Genomic DNA, 20694 nt, shown 5'->3' with positions numbered 1-20694 from the left:
GAAGGGCTGCCTAAGAAAGTCAAAATATGAGAGTTAAGTTCTGCAGAAGTCTGCTGGGGTTGGAGGAACCAGCTAATGGAGTTGGCAGAGAAGGGGGGCAGTTTCCCTGCTGCAGGGCTTGGGAAAAGTTACTTTTAGAGACCCAGGGCCAGAACTCCGTTGGTGAACAGCCTTGTGCTGTGCTATGCCTGCCGAGTGACTTTTGTAGATGACGGCCAACAGTCACATCCAACTGATGCAGCAATGCATGGAAGGTCCCAGAGTAGTGTGTAAATGCGCAACGCCTCTACGCAGAGGGGTGCTGTAGTTGTGTGTGTGCCATAGGGTGGACTAGGTGGCCCTTGTGGCCCCTTCCAGCGCTAAGACTCTGCTGGCCCTCTGCATTGATGATCGACTACCCACAAACGTTGCCTAATGTTGATATCAGCGGTGGTGTCGTGCCAGCACAATATGCTTACACAACCCTAAAGTTTTGCAGAATTTGGGCCTGGGTTTGCAATGCCTCCAAAAAAGAAGCCCACTCCTGATTGAGAGTTCGGGTCCAGAAAAGTAACTTTTCCCAAGTTTTTACCTGCCTCATTTCCTTTGGCATCTTTTGAGGTGGGGAACGACACAGACCCTGCGCCCCAAGAAAGAGGACCCCCTTTTTCCAGCCGCATTAAGGGGGGGTAGGAAGGAGGGAAGGAGGGGGGAACTGTTGACTTGTGGGGGTTTTCTGAAACAATTTCAGATGTGATATCTTTGCCAGATTGAGTTTGTAACCAGCTTTATTGTTTAAGCCTGTTGGGATTTCATCAAAGGCGTCTGCTGTTTACCCAGAGCCATTTCATTGGAGGGGAAGAACAGGGAAGGGAAGGAAAACAGCAAACAGACCGGCATTTCCATCTGATTTCACGTTTCCCCACTAATTCTCCCTCTCTCCTTTTCCTGGGGAATTAAAGCAGTTGTGTGAAATGGGGAGATGATCTGGGCTGGGCATGGCGGCCGAAGGGGCAAAGGGAGTCCCTGGGAAGGGCAGCAGAAAGAGGAGACACCTCCTTGTAAGCTATGAAGGGGACGATGGACTTGCACACTCTGGTTTTCTCTGCTTGCTTCTGCACTGAGCAACCCATCTTCCACAGGAGTGGCTGTGAAGGTGGGGCAGCTCAGTCCAGGGGCTCCCTGTTCAGCCAGTCTTGGGGAACTGGGTCCCAGTCGGAGATGGTTTGGGGAGGAACGGGCTGTTTAGGGGCCCAGTTCTCCTCTGAAAGGATCATGGAGCCCATCAGCCAAAGATGAGGAGGCAGGGAGGCTTCCTCTGTTGTAAAACTTCAAGGTGTTGGCACGGAGTGGGGTCTTGAGGAGGCCTTTCTCTGTCCTTGTGATGCCCAGGTGCCCACAGAGTGCCAGGCTTCTGTGTCCTTGAGGGCTGTGGAAAAGGGGACACAGACAGGAGCCAGACGGGAGAAGCCCTCACCGCCATACCTGCCCACAGTGTGTTGCCCCCATGGATGGGATACAAGTGCCTGTCCTCCAGCAGGCCTAGATGGGGAGAAGGTCTTCCTCTGGCCCCAGTTTGGGTAAGACTGAGTGGCATCGCTGGCCCTCTGAGCTTGGACTGGGGCTGCCTTGCCAGCCTCCCAAGAGCTGCCCATCAGCCTCTGGAGAGCAGGGTAGCCGCTGCCCCATGGCGCCCGATGGCTAGGAAGAGTGATGAGCGGAGCCTCTTTCTGCCCCACATCGGGCAAAAGGCCCTGGGTGATTTAGGGCCCTGCGTGGCACCAAGTGGCCCATAGACAGGTGGAGGGATGTCTCTTCCGCTGCCCACTTCTGGTGCCCCTCCTCCTCCTCCTCCTTAGTGCCCGTTCGTTCCTGGCCTCGCTTGGCGCCTCTTCTCCCGTGCCGTGTGCCTCCTCCTCCTCTTCGTCTCGTACATCTATCACACCTTGCGCTCTGACAATGTAATTTTTATCTCTGGTTGTTTATTTCTCAGATGGAACTGCTTGTAAATTCCAAGAAGAATATATCTCCCCGCCTGTGACAGAACCAGCGCAGGGCGATTAATCTGGCCATTTCGGAGGGGAGATGCTGCCGATGCTGAGCAATGGGTGCAACTGGGGCACCGGTGCCCCTGCGATCGAGAGGGATGCCAAGCAATGGCCTGGCAGGACCCTCCGCCGCAGTCCCCCAAACCTTTCTTTCCGTGCAAGGCAAGAGGGATCTTCATGATCTCCAAAAACCAAGAATCCCCTCTAAGCGGCTTTATTGCTTCAGCTGCAAGTAAGAATTAACATCTGGCCCCAACAACCTGGCACCCTCCAGATGTGTTGGGGATTATGGGAGTTGCAATCCAGCCCATCTGGAAGGGGCCAGGTTGCCCGATTGCTGAAGTGGTGAGAGGTTCGACGTTGCCCAAAGTCAAGAGTGGACAGACTGTGCGTTATTTCTACCTTTTGCAAGATACCTTGAATCCCAAACTGGCAAAAAGGTGCTTTACAAATTGTTTTTAAATATGCATGTGTGCCTTCAAGTCGGATGCTGGTTTATGGTGTCTCCTTGAATTTCAGAGGGTTTTCTTAGGCAAGGTGGTCTTGCCCGTTCCTTCCTCTGAAATAGAGCCTCCAGCACCTGTTAGTTCCTGGTGGTCTCCCATCCAAACACCAACCAGGGCTGATCCTGCTAAGCCTCTGATCTGACAGGAGCTGATGGTGACCCCATGCATTTCAAGCATTTTCTTAGGCAAGGAATAAGTGGAGGTGGCTTTATAGAGGGTCATAATTGTAATTTCCACAGCCGGGAAGTTCTGAAAACGCCGGGCTGCATTTTTAGGAGTCTCCTGGTGCTTGTCGTTTATCTGGGGAAGGATTCTGCATCCACACTGCAGAAACAATCCGATCTGACACTACTTTAGCTCAATGCTATGGGATCATGGGATACTATAGTTCTGAGAGACATTTAGCCTTCTCTGTCAGGGAGTTCTGGGGCCACAACCATTCCCAAACTTCCATCACATGGAGTTAAAATGGTGTCACACTGGGTTGTTTCTGCAGTGCGGATGCAGCTTCTGTCACAATAAGTAGCTGTGCTGCAAAATGGACAGGAAAAAGCAAATCCTGTCCCCTTTACTGTCTTCCAATCCGAACATGGAAGAAGCGTGCAATGCAGCCTGGAAGCTGGCACAACGCTTGGCATTTTGAGTGATACTTGCCACCCTTTCCTTGTTGCTGCGTGGCCTTTGGACCTTTCAGAAAGAGGGGAGGTGGGTGCTGGGGGAAAGACCCCTGTTTGCATGCAGAGCTTGTGCATCCTCTGGATCCCACTGAGCCCAGCGGAGCCGGTGCCCGCCTGTGCCGCATCTCTCTCCCTCTCTTTCTCTCTCAGGCGTTGGGGAGGTTTATGCAAATGAGGATTTTGGCTTTTTCTCGGCTCCTGGTCTGCCGTGGCCCAGATACAGCCAGAAAGTGCTGAGAAGACACTTGTGCCAGGCCCGTGCGTGCGTCTGTCTGTGCGCAGGCACGAACGATGGGCACACCAGCCATCTGCACGGCTTTCAGGGCTGGTGGGAGGAAAATGGGGGGCCAGGACTGGGACCCCTGCATTAGGGTCACCCCAGGGGGGCTGCCAGAGGGGTGGACCATGCCCCCCAGCAGCCTTGGCAGAACTGCTCTGCAACGTCAGTCTCCCTCATGGAAGGCCGGCACCCCATTTTTCCTCCTCTGCCCCCTCTAAATCTCACTCCCTTTATTTATTTGCAGGCATTGTTCTCTCCTCCCACCCCAACACTCCTCCCTGGTGCCACCGACACCGAGTGCGAGAGTGCGTCATGGTCGGGGAGAGAGGAAAGATCCACGCTGCATATCTCAGCCTCTTGTGAAATGTTGAGCTTTCTCCAAAATGTGCTAATGGGTTGGTAGAAGGAAGGAGGGAAGGAAGGAAGGATTGGGTTTACTTGCCTCCCAACATGCCTTGCAAGAGCGACTGGGGGGGTCTCAGGCAGCACTGCCATCAGGGTCAGCCCAAGACACTTTGCTGCCGAGGCAAAAAGCGAGGGGTCTGTAAGTGTATGCACTTTGGCAAAACATTGCCTTTTATTTTCATGCACAGAGTTCAGCTGAGTGCAACACCCATCGTCTCCAGCTGGCGTGATTGGAGACATTGGGGATTGTAGTCCAGCCCCTCTGGGGGGCACTAGAGAGGGAGACACCCTTCTTTTGGGGCCAACCCTGGGCAGCTCTCCTCACCGCCACCATTTCCTTGCCTGGCTCTTGCCACCTTCTGTGCAAGAATTAGCTTCTGTTTCCTGCGGAGGAGACTCGGTCTCTGGGTTGTTTTCGAACCCAGCTCTCTGGGGAGTCCTCCTCCTTCAAGGAGAGGGGAGTCCCACAGACCCAGGGTTGCCACCCGATGCCCTTCTCCTGCCTCCTGGATTGGGCAGATGCTGCCAAGGCGCACACCCGGCAGCCCTTCCTTTTGCACAAGCTGTGTGCTGAGTGGCAAACATGTTTGTGTTGAAACTGAAACAACAACAACAGCAGGGGAAGAAATGCCAGTCTCCTGCTGCTGCTGCCACCGGTGTCTGTTGTGAATTCATGGAGAGAACCAAAGAGGGAGGGAGCTGGGAAGGGGGCAGGCAGCTGGGCAAGGGGCTGCTCCTGCCAGGCAGTCCGAGCTACAAGGGCCTCCGCCTGGGCCTTGACTGGCTCTCCACCTGGGAGCACCAGTCCATCATCCCCGGCCGCAGAACTGTGCCGATCGCTCTGGCTACCTCCTCCTCCTCCTTCTTGTCATACCTGGGAGAGAAAGGAGGAGGAGAGGAGGGAGGGAAGGAAAGAGACAAAATCATATGTTATTTTTAAAAAGTGTTCTGAGCAAGGCTGAAGAGAGCTGGGAAATTGCCTTCCAGGCCGTTTCTCTCCCTACTTCGCTCTCTCTTTCTCTTTCTCTCCACTTGGAAAACCTAATTGCGCCTTTGTGCCCAGCCACGGTTTTTTATTCCTTCTGGGTCTCCGGGGTGGGCTTTGAAGATTGCTGTCGCTCCGTAATGGTTTTCTTTATCTTGAATAAACTCCACTCACCTGCGCGGGCGGGGAGCCCCTCCAGAGAAATGGGGCCCGGAGTGGACTGTAGGGTTTCAGGGGGCTGGAAATGGAGGGGTGGAAGCCTGTGGGCATGGAGGGGCACTACTTGCCCACCTTGAATGGCTGGCGCCTGGCTTGATTCCTTTCCACTGAAAGGCCAGCAATCCAGGCCAGCATCTGCTTTTCCTACCATTGTCTGTTTTGGGATCCTGCAGCATCTTCTCTGCCTGGAAGCCAGTTCCGCAGCTGAACTCTGCACCCTTTCCTTGCTCCAGTGCTTGCAACCTCCATCTTGGCACTTTTGTGCCATTTCCGTCATCCTGATAAAAGTATTATCTAACTCTCTGACTTCCTTTTCTCTGTCCTGCTTCTCTTCTAAGTAAATCAAAGCTAACAACAACAAGGGAAGCAGATTTTGGGGTCTTTCCAATTTCAAGAGTTTGCTCCCCGCTGGGTGAATTTTTGTGGGTTTTCCAGGATTTACCCACACCTTGGGATGCAGAGAGAGAGAGAGAGAGAGATATATATCCTGTGTCGTGTTGTGTAACACAAATCGTCATGTGTGGTTCTGCCATGCCACCCTTGTGTTACAGGGCAACTTTGGGCAACTGTCTCTGCTGTTCCAGTATTGGAAGAGCAATGGCTTTGTCCACAGGAAACAATGCCAGCCCCACCTGGGCCTCTTCAAAGCTGCCCCCCCAGTAGCCCTCCCCTGCCTTCCCTTTGAGAGAGAGATTTAGGAGGGTGTTGGCAGCTTTCTAGGTCAGCCTGAAATAAGAGTGGCCAAATCCTTTGGCTTTGTACTTAGCAGAACCAAGGCGAGAAGAGGAACAAACTGGGAGGCAGGGGAAGAGGAAATGGGCTCTGTGATGCCTGGCAGCTGGAAGGCACTGGTGCCAGGCCATGAGTGCCCCATGCGTAGTTGCCTCCATGGCCAGGGATGCCAGTTTTTGTGGGTCTTCTCCAGGCAGGAGATGAGAGTGCAAATTCTTGACCACTTTTGGTTGGCTTAGCTCTGGGTAAGAGGAAAGGTTTGGGTGCAGACCTCTGACCAGATTGCAAAAATTTCCAGGGTCTCCTTGGTTTTCTGCTGCGACTGGCAAAGACTCCGGAGGTCTTCCATTAACATCCTCCTTTTCTCCCAGTCCTTTTCCAGTGCCAGGGCTCTCCCTCCACTCTGCTTTGCATCCACCTTCCCGCTATGGCTTCCTTAACCATTGCCTTGTTAGATCTGGAGAACAGTTGCTTTTGCTTAAGATTGTTTTCCTTTCTAGACAGTAACACAGGTTGTATTTCTGCATTTGAATGAGAAGCTGGGAACAACTGCAGTAGGTGTTTAAGGCATCATGCTTAGTGAGATCACTGGCCCCTTGGCCTCAGGTTTCATCCTGGAGAGATCAGGGCTTGGGAGGACCCTGAAATGGCAACCCTCTCAAGGGCAACCGTGAGTCCATGTGGATTTGAGGGGAGAGGAACAGCCTTAAATTGAGCCAAACTGAGTGAATGGTGGATTTTGCAGGCTAGGATAGAGTGGCCATTCCCAACCACAGTGGGATGATGGGATGTGTAGCCTAAAGCCTCCAGAGGACACCCAGTCCTCTGGGGAAGACTCAAAGGGGACCATGTGTTCCACTATAATCCAGCCAGAAGGCAAGCGGCCGTTTTGGAAATACCTTCCAGACGACTTCTGTTTACTCTTTCAAGATGGGGCTGAGGCTCTAAGGTCCAGGCCTCCTCTGCCTCTCTACACCTGAGGGATGTCAAATCCCTTTATGGTGCCATGGCCAAGGGAACTGGAAGCACATGGGAGCCGGGATGCTCTGCACATGAGAATGCAGGCCACCCGATCATGGTTGCTGATCTCTGGAGCTCAGGCCAGGCAGCAAAGTGGGGAGGAGAAAGGGAGAGACATGGAGCTTGGTTTTGCCTTCCTCTCTGCCTTTCTTTCTTTCTCTCTCTCTCTCTCTCTCTCCCTCCTGCTGAGACGCAGAGGAGCTGTTGTTCAGGCGGCTCCTCCATTCATTCTTGATGCATTAAGACAGCAACCGTCTCCCAGTTCACAGAGGAGGTGGATGGGGGGTGGAGAACTTGTTCTGCTCGGCCACGCTCCCTTCCTTCCTTCCTTCCTTCCTTCCTTCCTTCCTTCCTTCCTTCCGGGTCAGACAACAGGGAGCAGACCCAAGGCAGGCCTTGGAGAGGCTGCATGTGCCTACCAGGATTTGCCTTTATTCCCTGTGAGTTGGAAGATTTGGGCATGGAAAGCCCCCTGGTTCCAACCCTACTTTCCTTGGCTGGAGTTGCACAGTGGTCCAGGAAGCCTGGCTGAATGGGTAGCCACTGTCCCAAGTGAACTTAGGCCCTCCAGGTTGGCTGCCCTGTGCTCCATGCCAGCCGCAGTTGGTGGCGCCAACGCAGAAGGGGCGGCTCTTAGCCCTCACCCAGGGTGGCCAAGGACTGGCATGGTCAGTTGTCCATCTAGCTGTCCCAGCCGTGGTTTTTGCCACCTCTGACTCCTTCCCTGGCAGGTAGCCTCTTACTGCCAAGCAGGCACCCTGCTGTCCATCCTTCCATTGGAACAGAATGGCTGGCATGGCATATGGACAGATGGAGACACACGAAGGGCTCCCTAGTGCCACCATCTCCTCCTTTCCAACTCTCCTGACCAATTCTTCAGCTCACTCTTGACCTGTTTCACAGCTGCTCAGCACCGCCATGGTCTCCAAACACCCTAAAGGGCCCTGATGCCACTTGGAGGCTCCGGACCCCAATTCCAGCCAGCTCCCGGGGTCATCTGAGGGCATTTCTTGCTGCTGCTGTTACTGTTGTGGTTTTATATCCTCTTTCCCAATCATAGCACTCCAGGCGGCTTACAAGTTGTCAAAAACCATACAAACACATCAGTTAAAAACAGCAAACATAAATAATTTAAATTCAATGAAACAATCAATAGAGTTAAAAGCATTTCAAATTCATATTTTAAAGACAGGCTATAAACAGTCAGGACAACACAACCATTAAAAGCCTATCACTACCCATTGCTAAAAGCTTGCCAGAACAGAACATTTTTTATTTGCTGGAGGTAGGAGAGCTGGAGGGCACCATGCCAGCCTCCAGTGGCAGGGAGTCCCACAGACCGGGAGGAGCAGCCACCAAGGAGGCCCCGTCACCTCTCTTGTACCTTAAAATGTGCCAAGTGAGCATGATGGGACAGAGAAATGGGTCTCTCCTTCTCCCCCAAATGCCCCCTTGTTCCTTTCTTTCCCCAGCTGAACCATTTCAGTTAATTTCTTTGAGAAGAAGAGACAAAATATCCATTCCATTCCAGTAAGACAGTCATAGTCAACAACTCTGAGCTCCCCTTTAAAACTTTTTGGAAAGGGGTACTCACTTATGCCATTGACTTCAGTGTTCCCCCAAGCAGACGTGCCAAGATGGCCAACCAGGCTGGGTTTCAAAGGCTGGATAGTGGTGGTTGTGGGCAGGTGTCCTGGCTTTGCAGACGTTTATCCACACAAACACACACGCACACATCTTGTGCCTGTAGGCATCTGCTTGCCCGCTGTGTATAAAGAGGAGACGCCAGGCTCAAGGGCCCACTCTGCTTGGCTTCTTATCCGGCCCCTTTTCAAGTGGGAACATGCCAACCGTTCCATGTGCCCCATGCAAGCAAAGAGGACTTTCTGTGCTCTTTCTAAACAAACACCGGTCTCCTTTTTCATGAGGACAGAGATGGCGGTTCCCCTGGGCTGTGGCTAATGGAGCCTCTCCCTTGGGTGCCTGACTCCATTACAGCTGGATCAGGCACTCTGGGCGGCTGGCAGAGGGGGGCAAATGGACCGGTGGAGCCGGCGCTTCCTCCATGCCCGCGCGTGTGGTGCCCCCTCATGCCCCCAGCCTTGATAGCATCGGCTGCTCTTCTCCTGGCTGCCCAGAGTGTCTTGGGGGTTGGACTGCCAGCCTCCAAATGGGTTCCCTAAGCTCTCTCTCATTGCCCCAGGGACTCTAGGGCCACAATGGCACACTGGCATGGCAGCTTCTGGGTCAGACTGGCAAGGTCAGGGTGAATGGCTGAGCAGGAACAGGGCCCCAGGACCAAGCTGGATCTCCCCTCTTCTAGTTGTGTATGAGGGGGGCACAGGGGAGAAGAGGGAAGGAACCAATGAAGGAGGGAAGGCACAAAGGAGAGAAGGATGAAGGGAAGGAGGGAGGGCAAGGCAAGCCCCACCCTTGCCACAGTTGTGCCGGTTAGGAAGAACCCACTCCCTGCTTAATTCCTGCTTAATTCCTGCTTAATTCTGTCCTCTCTCCCAGTGGCTTTAAAGATTCATGTCCAGGCCTCGCAGAACAGGGGGAACAAGTTTGCTCCTCCTCTGCCGAGATCCCTCTGGCTCTCTTAGGGCTGTCGGCAGATGTTCGCCCGTCAGTCCGCCCAAACCTCCCTTCCTCAAAGGGCCCTTCCTTGCACCGCTTTGTGGGAGCTGTTTTGTGTATCTCTGTGGATCTCTGTGTTTCCTTCCCACCCGCAAGCATCTCCTTTGGACCTTCCCTTCCCTTCCTCCAGCACTGTGCAGGAAACCTTTCGCTCTTATCTCTAATCTCCGATTGGAGATAGGATCTAAAGAAGGGCTGCCCTGCTTCAGCAGAGTTCCTACTCTCCTTCTTCTCCCCTGTGCCTCCTCTCAGACAGAACAACAAGCACCGGGGAGAACACCCCTCTTATCTCTGACCAGTGGCTGGAGAGAAAAGGCTTTGTTTTTGTTTTTAGAAAGGCATTTAAACTTTAAATACTTTGACTTCAAAGGGCTACTTAAATTGCGTGAGGCATTCAAACTGCTCCTGCAGTAAGAAAGTGTGGATGCTGGAGTTGTAAAAGCCTCATTTGGGGGCTGACATCCTAGGAGGACAGACCCAAAAGGGACAGCGCTGTGATGCGCATGCTTGAAAGCAGCTAGGTTTGGGCTTGACTCCTGACTAGATACGCGGAGGACTGAGCTGTGCTTTGGATATCTGAAAATAGTTGCAGGGAAGAAATGGAGTGGACCATGCTATGGTTTTGTGATGCCTTACCCTGAACAAGCAAGCGGCTGGACTGCCTGGCCTATGGGGCCCCTTCCAACTCTAGGACTCTGCGACTGAGCTGTGCTTTGTTTGCCTGGAAGCAGCTGCTTCCAGAGGGCGAAGCTGTGCTTTGCACATGTCCGACATCTGTCTCACCGCTCAGAGGATGCATGCAACACGGTGCCCCAGGGTCTGCCCCCAGAGCCACTTAGCCCCTGGCCTCTTGCACCTGGGCACTGGATCTCTCCCCTGCCTCCCGCCCGCTGTCTGCCATCTTCTCCTTTCCTCCCGGGGCAGTCTTTCCTCTCCCATCCAGGCCTGCCTGCCTGCCTGCCTGCCCAGCGAACGAAAGAACGAGCGCATGGACGCCTCTCTTCCTGACAGCCTGCCTCGTGGTGGCAGTTGCTGGCTTTGATCTCTCAGTCTTTCCATCCAGCATATTAAAAGTTGCAATTAGTAAAGTGTTCACGGATGAGGCTGCTCAGTGGGAAGAGAGGAGCTCTAAATGAAAGCTGAAAGGTTATTCCAATAAGTGGCGTCTGAAGATCCCCCCCCCAATGCTTTGCCAGGAGGGGAAACTGGCCGGGGGGGCGGCGGAGGGGATGATGGGACGCGCAGGGCTGGCAGATCCAGAGGGGGATCGGGGCAAAGCCCTCCAGCCACCATCCCAGAAACCCTCTCCTTGGAGTAGCACCCATTTTGCCTTTTGTCAAACTTTTAGCCACTGAGGCTCCATCCTAGGGAGTCCTGGGATGTGTAGTTTGGGGAGGGACTTGGATTTTTTTTGCTGCGTTTGAAAAGCAGGAAACAAGGGTTCTGGTGCAGAAACAGCCAAGCCCTCGCCCCCCAAAAATCTAGTTCCCAGGGATCAATGGGGTGCAGCTGTGGCAGCTAAAGAGAAATCAACCTGCTATAACTATGACGTGTGGTAGCCTCATCCCTCCCCATTGCTCTTTTCCTGTCCCTGGCTCTTGCTTCATCGTAGAGCACCAGAGACCCTGAGGCAGGGGACACGCTGTCCCCCAAGTCACATTACATGCCCTCCAACTGACTCAGTTTGGTAGGGACCCCACCAGGGCCCCCAACTGCTTCTGCCCCCATCATGCGGACTAGCAGCTTGAGATGACAACTGCCTTGTGCTGCAAAAGGGAAAACCGAGGCCAAGGAGCTCATCCGGGGGCCGCAAAGCCCTCCGAGCCCTTGCCTGGCACCAGCCTGTCTGTGCCAAGGGAGCGTGGCTGCCTTCTCTCCCCTCCTGCCTCTGGCACCTGTTTATGAGTCGCTTTTGGCACCAAGAGCTGCCTTTTCTCTTTGGCATCAGCAGTGGCTGCCCTGATAAAAGGCCCTTGAAAGCAGGGGGACCAAACAAAGGCGAGTGCACTTCAGAGAGAAAAGCGCCACGGAAGCAGCGACGTGGCTGCCTGGATAAACGCTATCAGCTGCCATCAGATGGACAGGGAGAGGAGGGTCCAGGCGGCGGCGGCTGCGGGATGAAAGGCGGCCCCGAGGGGACTTTCAAAGGCCTCCGTCTGCACCTTTGGAGCTGAGGGGCCACCTGGACCTCTGGACAGCCCTGCCAGCTTCTTTCCAAATCTTTTAATTGAGCCGAGCCACTGCTTTCTCACCTTGCCAGCGTTTCCCTCCTTTGGCTTATTCCTTCCAAGGCTTCTTAATTCCCTGAAACTTTTCCAAACTATGTGTTTGGCCATGATGGCAAAAGTTATTATGAAGAAGAATGGACAAGCTAGGAGGAGATGCAACACTTTGCTTTTTCCAGAGCCAACTGGGAAGGGTGAAATTCTGCTTCTTCCTCTCCTCTCCCCCTCTCTGAGTTAAAAATTCAGACTTCTTTTACAGTTTGCAGCCACTCCAGGTATGGAGGCCTGAAGGAGCCTTGAAAGAGGCAGATCTGGGTTGCAGAACCCCTGGTCCACGAGGGGTCTCCATGCCACATGTCCGTCTGTCCCCTTGTCCCCACCTCCAGTTTCCCAACATTATGCAGGAATGTGTGTTTATTAAAGATAAGATTAAAAAATTGGGAGACCTTTGTGCAGAGCTTGGATGTTCCTGTGCCCTTCAGGCGTCTCTCGTGGGATTGGTTCATCCAGGGGGTCACTGTTGAAAAGGCCCCATGTGCCCCTAAAGTGCTGGCTTGACAGGGGCTGCGGGGGCCCAGAGCAACCATCTTCCTGCAGGAGAAAACAAACAGGGCCACAGTGAGGATAGCAAGAGGCACAGGCTGGTTCCAGCTCTCTGCCGGATAGACACCGCGTCCTGGCTCTCCTCCCTGCCCTTGTAGTGACCACTTGGGCACCAACAGGCATCCGCCCTCATTTGCTTCTGAGGAGCGCACATCTTTTGATTTGTGCCCATGAGACAGTCTTGTGCTTCAGGGTGGATTTTGAGGCAGTGTAGTGGCAAACAATGAGACAGAAAGGACCCCCCCCTTCATCAGCCCCGGAAAAGATGCCCACCTGCCCCATCCTCACCCATTCGGCCTGCAGCACCAGAGGCGTCTGGCTCCTTCCATCAGTTCCCCAGCCATGTCAGATGATGTTAAGGGCGGCTTCTTGCCTGCTGGTCCTATAGAGGCAGAGTCCTGAGTGCGATTCATGCAAGAACTTAGCATCAGTAGAACTGTAACGACACATACTCTGAGGGGCTTCCCTGTGGGCCTGCAGGTGCCATCCTTGTGCCCTTCCTGAAGCCAGCCTGTCAGGTGCCAGGGAAGAACCCGGGAGCGGAGCCAAGGGCATATGCCTTTGACCCCCAAGGACAACTCTCTCACTGGCGCCAGAGGCCTGGGGCTGGCAGAGTTTCCTCTGTAGTCTTGCATCGCCCTCCTTGAGTTTTACTGCAAGGAGAGGATGAAGGCTGGGAAGAAATGGCCACAGCTAACTCTCTTCCTTAGACCCACACGCACACAGGCCCTGTGCCCGGCTGCCTGCCTGCTGTCTGGCTCCGGAAGGCCAGGACCCTGGCGTGGTTCTTTGTCTGGTTCGCAGGAAGGGCCCCGTGGGGAGCTCTGGGGCCCAGCTGCAAGGCAAGATAAAGCTCGCCTCTCCGCCGGCACTATCGATTTTCCTTATTATTACAGTACGGAATTTATGGCTGGCTTTAAAACTGCAATAAGTGGCGAGCGGAGAGAGGAGGAGAGGAGGGGTGGGCAGCTGGCGGATGGATGGACGGACCTTCGCTCTGACCTTGAAAGCGCCCTGTGTCCTTCCCCCCTTCCCTCTTCTTTCAGGACCTGATGGGAGCAAGGAGGAGTGGGACCCCCAAAACACATCTTTGCCAGGAGATCCGGGGGCCCTTCGGCAACAACAGAGGAACCTGACCCTGCATTTTGTCTTACTCTCTGTAATACCAACACATACATTTGCTATTGTACACAGTGCCACCTGCCAAACTGGAATAGGACAAAGGCTGCAAACCGGCAAAGTTTGCCTCTCAGGAAGCAGAACTCCTTTCTTTCTCTCATTAAGTCTCAAAGGTCCCTTTGCTCACTGATAGATTCCAAACTGTCATGGCTGTGTCTCTGAAACCTTGCCTCCTACATACATTGTTTATTCAGCACCATGAGGACTTGAGTCTTAGCTGGAACCATAGCAGGAGGCCTGGGTTCCATTTCTGGCAGTTTTTTCAGGCAGAGCTGGGGAGGATTTGGTTCGGTTGCCAGTCAGAGTGCAAGGCAAGACTGGCCTTGCTGGAAGCTATGGGTCAGATTCAGCATAAGGCTCCCTTTGTGGTCTCTGGGACATGGAGGGGGCCCCTTGCTTCATAGCAGCCTATATCGAACCCAGAGCCAGGGCCCCCCTTTGCTCCACTGCTACTGCAATAGAACACAGGCTGGTTATGGCCCCTCACCAATTGTGGGAAGGGGCAGAATCTCCTCCATTTTCCTTATATCTGTTTGTGTATCGGGGTTTCTTCCCCCCTTTGAGCCCCAGGGATATCAGGAGGGGGGCCCCCCCCCCCCCCCCCCCCCCCCCCCCCAAGAGCAGGGGGGGGGTTCCCCCCCCCCCCCCCCACCTTTGTATCATCTTTGCAAGTGATCCCCAGCTTCTTGCCTAACCAAATTATGCAAAGGCGCAAGAAATGCTCCCTCCTGCTTCTTATGCTCCAAAACTGCCAGGGAGATTATGTGCAAAGGGGGGGGGGGTAAGGATGGGAGCAGCTGTCGCTCGATCAGGAACCATGACTCCCAACAGCTGGGGCCTGTCAGTTATTTATGACGCCTGTCGCCCAGGACCAGGACCAGGACCAGGGAGGGGGATCAGTGGCGGCGGAGGGGCTGGTGCTCTGGCTCAGCACCCAGCAGGATTGGGCCCCCGGGGTGAGGAGCTGAGAGGGGTCTGGAGGCTCTGTCCATTGGGCTTGGCTCCCCCAGAGAGAGGCCGGTGGACTTTCCTTTGGAGGCACTTGGAAGGGCATCCTCTAGGGGTGCTGGAGTTGTGTCTTTTGCATGGCAGGGGGAAGGTCTATATGACCCTTGGGGACCCTTGATTCTTGGCCTGAGAAACCAAGAGGTGCGTCTTGGGCCCAGGACAAAGCCAGGGGGTTCCCTGCTCCAAATGTCCTTCTTGTGTTGGCAGGACAGCTCCAAGGGACATTTTGAAGCCTCCCTTCCAGGGCTGGGATTTGCATAGAGAAAAATGGCTCATCAGCCCATCACAAGGAGTTTCTCTCCACTTGTCCCTCAGTTCCATTTGCATGCTTTTATTCTGGGTAAATAGCGAAAGAGGGGCTTGGTGTAGGGGCACTTTCTTAAGCAAGTTACAACCTCTTTTTGTTTGTTTGTGTGTGTGTGTCACACCTGGCAATCCATTCATTTTGACTTTTAAATTGGCATTTATACCCCACTTTTCTGCTAATGAGCTGAAGGTGGCCTAAGTCCCTCTCCCCAGTCTATCCTGGAAGGAAAGGCCTCCTCTGAAGATGTTTGCGCTCCTGCCCATCCTCCTTTGTATTCCATTTACCACTTATTTATTCCCTTGGCTTGCTTCTTGTTAACTCACTTAATTACTTTCTTAATTTCTATGCCCATTAATTTTCCAGAGTATGTCACACGTGGGCCAAAAGGGAGGGGGGTCCCATTTTTGGAATTGGTGCCCAGCCAGGACCACCTGCGGAGTCCAGCCTTAGAGGGAGCTGGGGGTCAGGGGCTCTCCCCATCGTGGGTCCAGGCCTTTTGCACACACAAGCAGGGGAAAGCGCTCCCCTCCTGGAGGCTTGGCCCAGCCTGTCCTGGAGCCTGGGAGGGCCCCAGGGGAACAGATGTGCCGTAAACAAGGCAGGGCATGTGGCGCCCTGGAGACAAGGAAGCACATGGCAAGCGGGAGGAACAGAGGTGCTCAGGAAACAGAACCCCAAACATCCCACTTTGGCAGGGAGGAAAGCCCCTGTTAATCCTTCCCACCTTCCCAGCTCCTGTGTAAAGGTCCCACTTTCTCTCTCCTCCTCCTCCTATCTTCCCCCTCCGTCATCAGCTTCCTTAGATTGCTGCAAACTGAGCTCAAAGGGCACAAGGAGGAGGAGAGGAGGGGGGCGTAAGAGCCTTACTCTTATCCAAACTGCTGCAGCATCTCCTACCTTGTGACTCCTTCTTAATAACTGTTGCCACACTCTGATGTTGCTCAGCCACACCGTGTCTTCTGGTTTTCCTCTGCAAAGTGCTGGAGAGCATGAAGGAGGCCCAGCTCTGGAAGGGCTCAGAGCAAGGTGGAAGGAATGGCAAGAATGGCCACGGGGGGGGGGGGGGGTGTGCCCCAGCCGGGCATCTTGAGTAGCAGAGCCTCAGGAGAGACCCCCTTCTTCTTCTCCCCATCTGCCTGGCTGGGGGCCGGTCTGGCTGGGGATGCCAGGTGAGGGGTGCCCACCTTTTGGGGTCCGCCAGGAATCCCGGAGCATCACCAGCCAGGCGTCTTGCTGCCAGCAGCCAGAGTGTAGGCTGGTCAGCACTGGAGATAAATTATTTCAAGCATCCATTAAGCAATGCCTAATTAGTGCCCAATTAGAAGAGCCACGTGGAGCGTAATTTGGACAGGCCTGCCAGGCAGTCAAGAGCCAGCGGAGGAAGCGGAAGCACGTTTGTGTGTGTGCAGGGGAGTCAGGAAGGCAGGGGAAGCTGCTCCGGAGGGCAGGAAGGCAGGGGGTATTTGGGCAGGGGGTGGCCTTAAACACACACACACACACACCAGCAGGGAGAGAGAGGAATACCCAGTGGTTGGCATCCAACCCGTTCACATGTAGGAGGGTTGCAGTATGGCACAGCTGTCTGAGAGGCCTTGTTGCAAGTCACCCACAGCCTCAGAGAAAGCCAATGGGCCCAAAAGCCTTCGGAGTAAATCTTGTGAAAGAAACTGAGTCAGTGTGGAGCAGTGATCTGAACGCTGGACTAGGTCTCCGAGAGACCAGGGTTCGCATCCCCCACTCGGGCATGGAAACCCAGTGGGCCAGTCACACTCTCTCAGCCTTAGAGCAAGGCAATGGTTAAATTCCTCTGGAGAAATCTGGGCAAGGAAATCTGGTGTGATGCAATGGTTCGAGTGTTTGAGCTTGAGCTTCCTTGGGAATTAAGCTTCTGGCCCTCATGGTGTCAAGAATAATCTCCTGGCTGGAGGATAATAATTCAGCTTAAATAAGGACGTCATCTGCCCAGATTGGCCTCCTTTCCTTCTTGCTGGGAAGTGTGGAATTTCTCAACGCATTGGGAAGCGGCCGTGGCACATATGGGCCCCGGGCGGCCAGGCCGGTAACCGGATTTCGTGCCCGCGTGCGCCCAAACTGAGAAGGGCTAATGCAAGGAGACAGTGCCGCTTGGGCCCTGGTGCGAGCCAAACCCAGAAGGAAATACGGAGCGAAGCTGTGCAAAGAGGCAGAAGAAGGCTCTAGAGCTGGGGAAGTTCTTTTGGACTGCTGGTGGCTGGGGATTTCTGGTGCTGTAGTCCAAAAAAGGAACTTCCCCTAGCTCTGGTGAGGTCTCCTGGACTGCAGCTCCCACCAAGATTAGCCAAGGGATAATGGGAGCTGTTGCTGTGATTTCCCGCCCCTCTTCCGATCCCATTTTCTAGGAATGTGCCAGTGGAAGAAGGGGGTCACTCTGCCAGCCAGTTTTGGGGAGAAGAATCTGCCATTAGCGCAGCAGGGCTACTTTGCAAGGTTGTTGGGAGGATAACACTGGGGAGATGTGGACTCAAACGTCATGGGAACTGGAGGATGCCACCTGTCCTGTTGGGAGATTTCGGTCATCCTTCCCAACACCCCTGTAAGGTAGATTTATTTCCCCCGAATGCAGATGTGAAAGTGCAAGGAAGGAAGGAAGGAAGGAGGCTTGGAGAGTGGAGATGGGGAAGTCTCACCTTGTGAGTGTAAAGCAGAGGCAAGATTTGAACTAAGAGCTGGCTCTCTGGCCTACGTCACTAGAGTCCCTCAAGAGCAATGGCCCCCCTATTTTGCCTTTCACCTCCACTTGGCTACCCAAAATGCAAACCAAGGGGTGCCAGTGACTTTAGGAAGTTGGGGAGGTGGGTGGGAGACAAGGAGAGGCTCAGTTTGACCCAACTTCTCAGCTCTTGGGGGTCCCTCTCTGTGCCAGTCCCCTTCCCCCAAAAAATGTTTTTTTCTGGAAAGCTTTATCGGACTCCTTTTCATGGATCTCTTTAAAGGAACCAGGGAGGAGACTGAAAAACCCAAATGGCAATTAAAAGAGCCCCGGCACATCTTCAGTCGTCGGATGCCATAGCAACCTTGGTGCCACTTGGCAAAGGGCAGGGCATTAATATTTCAGAGAATAAATAATAGATAAAGGCGCACTCTGTGTGTGTGTGTGTGTGTGTGTGTGTGTGTGTGTAGTGTGCGCATGCACTGGCCTCGATCCGGCCTTCCTGCAACATTCAGGAAGGGAGTTCCTGGGAGAGGGAGGAACACTGGCAGGTGCCAGGGCTGCTGGGCACCTCTGGCAAAAGAGGACTGGCATCCGGCAAACCACTCAGTGAGGGGGCAGCTGGGGTGGGCACGGAACTGTGACAGACTGACCCACAAGAGGCCTCCAGCCGACAGGCCAAGGGTGGCTGACCAAGGCCTTGCAAAGACTAAGAAGACTGGCTGCATGCAGTGTTGGTCATGAGCCTCCACTTTCAAGGGGAGAAGGAGCTCTGGAGGAACCAAGAAGCTGGGCTCCAGAGATGGTGGGAAGCGCTGTCCTCGCCACTGCTGACCTCCCCATTCTCTCTCTCTCTCTCTACTTGCAGGGGGTCATCTAGCGCTGGCCCTTCCGGCTCCACCACTGTCATTGCTGCTGCTGCTTCTTCTGGGTCTGGCGCTGCCCCGCACGGCTGCCTGCCCTGTAGACTGCGTCTGCTATCCGGCGCCCATGACAGTCAGCTGCCAGTCCCATCACTTCTTGAACATCCCGGAGGGGATCCCAGAAGAGAGCGAGCGGGTCTTCCTGCAGAACAACCAGATCTCCCTCCTGCTGCGGGGCAACTTCAGCCCGGCCCTGGTCACCCTCTGGGTCTACTCCAACAACCTGACCTTTGTGGACCCGGATGCCTTCCGGGGCTTTGACCACCTGGAGGAGCTGGACCTGGGTGATAACCGCAACTTACGGGAACTGGCCCCCGAGACCTTCCGGGGCCTGGCCCGGCTCCATGCGCTGCACCTGTACAAGTGCGGCCTGAGCTCCCTGCCAGGCGGGCTCTTCCAAGGCCTCCACAACTTGCAGTACCTCTACCTGCAGGACAACCACCTGGACTACCTGCCAGAGGACCTCTTCCTGGACCTGGCCAACCTCAGCCACCTCTTTCTCCACGGGAATCGGCTCTGGAGCCTTCAGCAGAACGCCTTCCGGGGCCTGGTCAACCTGGACCGGCTGCTCCTCCACCAGAACCGCCTCCGGAGCATCCACCGCCGGGCCTTCCATGACCTCCGCCGCCTCACCCTCCTCTTCCTCTTCAACAACAGCCTGGCCGAGCTGCCGGGGGAAGCCCTTGCCCCTCTGGGAGCCCTGGAGTACCTCCGCCTCAACGGCAACCCTTGGCACTGCGACTGCCGGGCACGCTCCCTCTGGGAGTGGCTGCGCCGCTTCCGGGGGTCCAGCTCCAGCTTGGGCTGCGAGACCCCCACCCGCCTCCATGGCCGGGACCTCAAGGAGCTGACGGCCGAGGACTTCCGGGCTTGCTCCACCACTGGCTCTGAGTCCCTCAACCAGGTCAACGGGCCCCGGCCCCCCTCAAGTGACCGGGCAGCCCCCCGAGACGACCACCACCACGGCCATCACCACCACCCTCCCCTCCTCTCCTCCACGGAGAAGGGGCAGGAGGGCCATGGGGAGCACGGTGGCGGCCCACCTGGCCAGCGTCCGGGCTACCGGAAGCCCAGCAAGAACTGCACTAGGAGCCGCAACCGGACCACCAAGCCGGCTTCGCTGAGGCCTTGGAAGAATGCCGAGGAGATGCAGGACTACGAGCACAAGTCCAACCTTGGCCTCTTGCCCAAGCAGAAGGGCAAGTGCCCACGGACACCCGTCCTGCCCCCCAGCGGGGTCCAGCAGGCAGCAGGGGGGGCGCGGGGCCGGGGGTCCAGGGCCGGAGGGGCCACTGCCACTGCTCTCCTAGCTGGGATGCTGGTGGTCTTGGTGGTGATCATTCGCTGAGGGCGGCCCGCTTGGAGGCACGCTGAGCCATCGCCAATGCCAATGCCCATGCCAGTCGGCCACCAGTGGTTGGCCCTCCGCGTCTTGTCTCCTTTTTCTCCGCGTCAAGGATCTGGCCTTGCGAGAGTAGCCATACCAGTCGGGCTTTTCCCCAGTCCTTTGTGGCTGGATGGGGGATTATACAATGTGTACTGCCTGCGTGTGGCAGGATGGGATTACAAGCAATATCACGCCTGCGCATCACAAATAGCCCTGACTGAGCACTTGCAAAAAAGAAATCCATTCCCACCTGTTCCCGTGCCCCGACAAAATCAAAAAACAAAACAGGATATAAATTAGGGATGGGTTCATCCTTGGTTACTCACTCTTGGATAGACACCAACAGAGCTCTGCTCCCATCCATTTTTCTGTTAGCGGGAGTGAAAGTTCTCTGGGATCAGGAGGAGAGACTACAGTGGCTCTAAAGACAGCTTCGCGTATACTTCCGCGATCTGGGCCATGAGGCAGAGGCTTCGCCTGGACCAGAGACCCTTTGGCTGGGCTGCTGCAGGGTCTGCCTTTCTGCTCCTTTGGGCTGGAGGTCTCTTGGAAGGCAGCCTCCGAGTTCCTGGATCTCTCAGGATTCTCTGTCTGCCTCCGAGCAAAATCGGGCCAGAAGACAGGGCTACAAGGAGCAGCCTGGCCACCAAAGGAAAGAAGGACAGGCAGGCAGGCAGGCTAGAGGTTGACAGACTTTGGAAAGAAAGGCACGTCCTTCTTTTCCTTTTGCTTTTTCCTTTTTGTAACATCTGTGTTCACCTATAAAATAAAACCAATGCACAGGTTCCCGCAGCCTTCAGTCACCCCAGTATATGTCCTGTTGGGGAGTTTATAAAACTCTACAGAGAAACAAGCAAACAAAAAATGGCCAAGCAAGAGGAGCAC

At 54.8% G+C, this 20694-nt stretch overlaps 2 protein-coding genes across 2 annotated transcripts in view; one reads left to right on the top strand and one right to left on the bottom strand.

Annotated features, from left to right (window-relative positions):
- RTN4RL1 (reticulon 4 receptor like 1) overlaps positions 1-19770 on the top strand; it is a 35117-nt gene extending 15347 nt beyond the window's left edge. Inside the window, exon 2 of the mRNA XM_042442593.1 lies at positions 18368-19770. Within this exon, the coding sequence (XP_042298527.1) occupies positions 18368-19770 (1403 nt within the window). The remainder of the gene's footprint in view (positions 1-18367) is intronic.
- Positions 11678-13329, bottom strand: LOC121916768. The gene is made up of 2 exons (XM_042442202.1): positions 12605-13329; positions 11678-12304 (listed from the first exon to the last, which is right to left on the bottom strand). Exons 1-2 carry the CDS (start codon positions 12949-12951, stop codon positions 11956-11958), a joined length of 696 nt encoding a protein of 231 aa, XP_042298136.1. The 5' UTR covers positions 12952-13329; the 3' UTR covers positions 11678-11955.
- Positions 19771-20694: the final 924 nt, after the last annotated feature.

The sequence above is a fragment of the Sceloporus undulatus genome, chromosome 11 (genome assembly GCF_019175285.1).
Source record: "Sceloporus undulatus isolate JIND9_A2432 ecotype Alabama chromosome 11, SceUnd_v1.1, whole genome shotgun sequence".
In the NCBI taxonomy this organism is placed as follows: domain Eukaryota; kingdom Metazoa; phylum Chordata; class Lepidosauria; order Squamata; family Phrynosomatidae; genus Sceloporus; species Sceloporus undulatus.
Note: the sequence above shows the minus strand (reverse complement) of the source record. Positions and strands in the feature narration are given on the sequence as shown.

Coding starts and splice junctions, on each gene's coding strand:
- LOC121916768 (XM_042442202.1), bottom strand. CDS start 12,951: ATGCAAGACTACAGAGGAAACTCTGCCAGCCCCAGGCCTCTGGCGCCA. Junction 12,305..12,604: donor TGGTGCTGCAGGCCGAATGG/GTGAGGATGGGG, acceptor TTTCTCCTGCAG/GAAGATGGTTGCTCTGGGCC.